The sequence below is a fragment of the Microtus ochrogaster genome, unplaced genomic scaffold (genome assembly GCF_000317375.1).
Source record: "Microtus ochrogaster isolate Prairie Vole_2 unplaced genomic scaffold, MicOch1.0 UNK49, whole genome shotgun sequence".
NCBI lineage: Eukaryota > Metazoa > Chordata > Mammalia > Rodentia > Cricetidae > Microtus > Microtus ochrogaster.
This window is the reverse complement of record NW_004949147.1, coordinates 2,413,846-2,417,328: the sequence shown is the minus strand read 5'-3', so window position 1 is coordinate 2,417,328 and position 3,483 is coordinate 2,413,846. Positions and strand designations below refer to the sequence as shown.

Here is a 3,483-nt window from a genome sequence, read left to right as displayed (position 1 = left end):
ACAGAGAGAGCCTGTCTCAAAAAAAAAAAAAAAAAAAAAAAAAAAAAAAAAAAAAAAAAAAAAAAAAAAAAAAAAAAAAAAAAGAAAAAGAAAACCTATAGTCCAAGAGAAAAGATTCAGGGCAAATGGAGACCCCAGAAGTCTGATTGATGAAGGGGGGAATGGAGAAGCGGCTAAGCCTGGGAGGCTGAGTAGCCGGCTAGAGAAAAAGCGAGGGGAAAAGGGGACCTGGGAGGTGACTGGCTGGGCAGGGCAGAAGCCATGAGGAGGAAGCCGGGCCGGGGTTGATCCACAGAAGGCGGCTCCTTCGGAGGGAAGAAGAGGCTGTGACTCACTTGAGAACCTGGGTCGGGGCCAAGAGCCGGAACCGAAGAGCAGGTTACGGTAGCGTCGAAAGGCCTCGTCGAGGACGACGCAGCCCGCCTGCGCGGCTGAACCGGCATGGTACCGGAACTGGAAGTTGTTGGGGTACAGGGGGTAGCGCCGGTGGTAGGTTTGGATGTACTGGGGCCAGGGCCATACCGCCGTGGCCAAGCAAGCCAACGCCGCCGCCAGCAGCAGCGAAACCCAGAGCCTGCAGCCTGCCATGGCCCACCGGCAAGCGCCCTCAATCCAGGCTGAGCCCACGTGAGACCCCGGTCAGGTGAGCGGCGCCCGCGTGACAATCGAAGGGTCACGTGAGCGCGCGGGAAGCTGAGCTCGACCTCCGCGATCGTTAGGCCCCGTTTACCGCAGCTTCCGGCACGCTAGGCTGTTCAGGAGCGGTCCTCGCCCGGGCCGGACCTCGGTATAGCAAGCTTAGGGGCTGGGCCGGGAGGGACAGGCGCCGCCCCTGCGGTTGGAGAACCAACCCGGCCTAGGAAAAAACAGAAGAAAAACTAGAGTCTAAGTCACGTGGCACAAAGGGCACTTGAACAATTATTCCAGAGGACTCAACAACAGTGTGATCTTGGATAGGAAAAAAATGTTTGGAGACACCCCGTTGCCTGCCTCCAGAGGGGACCACTTACAAATACCCTCTTTTATTACCTACCTGAAACTGCCCCCTCCTTTCACACACAACTCCACACCCCGTGGTGTGTGTTTAGTGCAGACAGCAATACAAGCTGGAACTTGGGCTGCAGGATGGAAGATGCCCCCCAAGTAATAACCTGGGGGCTGGGCCTGCAGGGAACTACATATTGAGTCTAAGAATCAGGACTTTGTTCTGGGGGCAACTGCAAAACACCCGAAGTTGTGTGCTTTAGAAATCGTATGTAGTGGTTTCTGGTTGTGATACCAGAATTTGTGAGGGAAAGGCAGGAAGTCTTTCCCTCTAAGTCTCTAAGTCTGTGGCCAGCCTGGTCTATAAAGTGAGTCCCAGAATAGGACAGACAGAGCTGTAACACAGAGAAACCCTGTCTTGAAAAAACAAAGGGAAAGAGAGAAAGGAAGAAAGAAAGGAAGAAAGAAAGAAAGAAAGAAAGAGAAAAGGAAAAAAAGAAAAGAAAATGCAGTTTCCCTTGACTGGGAGTGTAGCTCGGTGGTAACTTTCCTAACTTGCATGAGAACATGGGTTCAGCCCTCAGCCCTGAGGGGAGTAGGAGGAACAGTGGAAGAAAAGCAGAAAAATTTCTGCTAGGCAGTTAATAGGGTTAGACCTAGTATCCAGAGAGTGATAATTTCTACAGTCATAGTTCAGGTCCTAAATTCTGCAAGAATCTCAGACTGCACAAAACTGGTTGCTACGCAGCTGAGGATGACCTTGAACTTCAGAGTCTCCTTCCTTCCTCTCCTGAGTGCTAGGGTTAGAGGCTGTGCCCACCACACCTGATTTATAGAGCTGTGGGTGTGAATGGGCTTCGTGCACGCTGTGAAGGTAAACACTCTACTGACTGAACCACATCCTAAGCCTTTCCTCCCGTGTTTGGGGTGCATGTGTCGCTTGTGTGCGTGGATCAGCGATGTCATTCCTTAAGTAACCTCTGTCTACCTTGTTTTGTGCTTTTGGTTTTTCTTTCGGTTTTTCAAGACAGGATTTTTCTGTCGTTTTGGAGCCTGTCCTAGAACTCACTCTGTAGACCAGGCTGGCCTTGAACTTACAGAGATCCTTCTGCCTCTGCTTCCTGAGTGCTGGGATTAAAGACTTGTACCGCCACCACCCGGCAATCTACCTTGTTTTTTTGAGATGGGGTTTTTCACTGGGCTGGGGCTCCATGGTTAGGCCAGGTTGGTCTGTCAGTGAGTCCCGGGATCTACCTGTCTGCCTCCCACCTCTGGGATAACAAGCCTGTACCACCTTTCCTTTTTTTTTTTTCTTTTCATAGGTTCTGGGGATTGAACTCGGGCCTCATGCTTATGAGGCAAGCACATCATCTGAGCCAAATCCCCATTCTTAATTCCTCTGTTGGTTAAACCTAGGTTTTTATCAGTGCTCTTAGGGTCCGGATACTCACTTTTCCAGTCAGGAGAGACTTCACCTAGGGTCGCATAGAGAATTGTGGATTCCGGCAGCGGTTTACGGATTGCGAACCCTTGTAGTGTACTTGCTTCTCTATTTTTATTGGGCTGGAAAGAGGAAGGAGGAGGGGGAATTCCAGAGCCGCTGTCAGAAGAGCCAAGTTCATAATCAGGTCTGCAGGGCTGATAGTTGAGGAGAGTTCAAAACAGGGTCAGAGGTAAGAACAATAGAACAAAATCGGACTTGAGGACTGAGAATGTGCCCAGGCACCTTGTCATGTGACACCTCACTGAACCCAAGGGAAAAAAATCACTTGAAAGCGTCACAGGGTGAATGAGCTGCACCCAAAGGAAGAAAGGAAAATTACTAAGCAAAGCACTTAGAGTTTCTTGAGACAATAGTCCATAACGTTTTAATTACTCTCTAACTAGTACATCAGGTAGTTAGACAGTATGGACTGTAAACGGTTGTAAAAGGGTCATGCAAACGAATGTGCAAAATCCAGCATAGAGAGCAGCAAAAATCTGAGTGAATAAACTTTCACAGCGCATGCTGCCTGCTGAGAGCTGGCCTCAAGACCTCTGCAACAGCAGTATGTACCCTTAACTGCTCAGTCACTGCTCCAGCCCCGACAGCTCACTCAAGTAAAGATAGACAAATGGGCAGGAGATAGGCTGGGTGTGGTGGTGTACAGCTTTAATCCCAGCACTTGGGAGGCAGAAGCAGAGAGATTTCTGAGTTTGAGGACAGCCAAGACAACACAGAGAGAGCCTGTCTCAAAAAAAAAAAAAAAAAAAAGTACAGGTGTGCTGGCTAGTTTCATGTCAGCTTGACAGAAGCCAGAGCCATAGGAGAAGGAGCCTCAGTGGAGAAAATAGCTCTGTGAGATCAGGCTGTAGGCATGTCTCTGGGGCATCTTCCTAAACAGTGATTCATTCTTGGAGCGACAGTGATGTGGGAATGATTTCTTATTAATAAAGAAACTGCCTAGACCCATTTCATAGGCCAACCCTTAGGTAGGCGGAGAAAACAGAACAGGATGC

General features: G+C 49.4%; 2 protein-coding genes across 3 annotated transcripts in view; one reads left to right on the top strand and one right to left on the bottom strand.

The window, feature by feature from the left end:
- The window catches only part of Hexa (hexosaminidase subunit alpha), a 33,764-nt gene extending 32,992 nt beyond the window's left edge, over positions 1 to 772 (bottom strand). The window contains exon 1 of the mRNA XM_005369501.2: positions 336 to 772. Coding sequence (XP_005369558.1) covers positions 336 to 588 — 253 coding nt within the window. The 5' untranslated portion in view covers positions 589 to 772. The remainder of the gene's footprint in view (positions 1 to 335) is intronic.
- Positions 1 to 3,483, top strand: part of Tmem202 (transmembrane protein 202) — a 30,122-nt gene that overhangs the window by 3,033 nt on the left and 23,606 nt on the right. The window contains exon 1 of one of the 2 annotated variants that reach the window (XM_026777226.1): positions 573 to 643. The exons of the other annotated variant lie outside the window; for it this stretch is intronic. The gene's annotated coding sequence lies outside the window, so the exon portion shown is untranslated. Of the gene's footprint in view, positions 1 to 572; positions 644 to 3,483 lie in introns of those variants that run through there. 2 annotated transcript variants of the gene reach the window in all.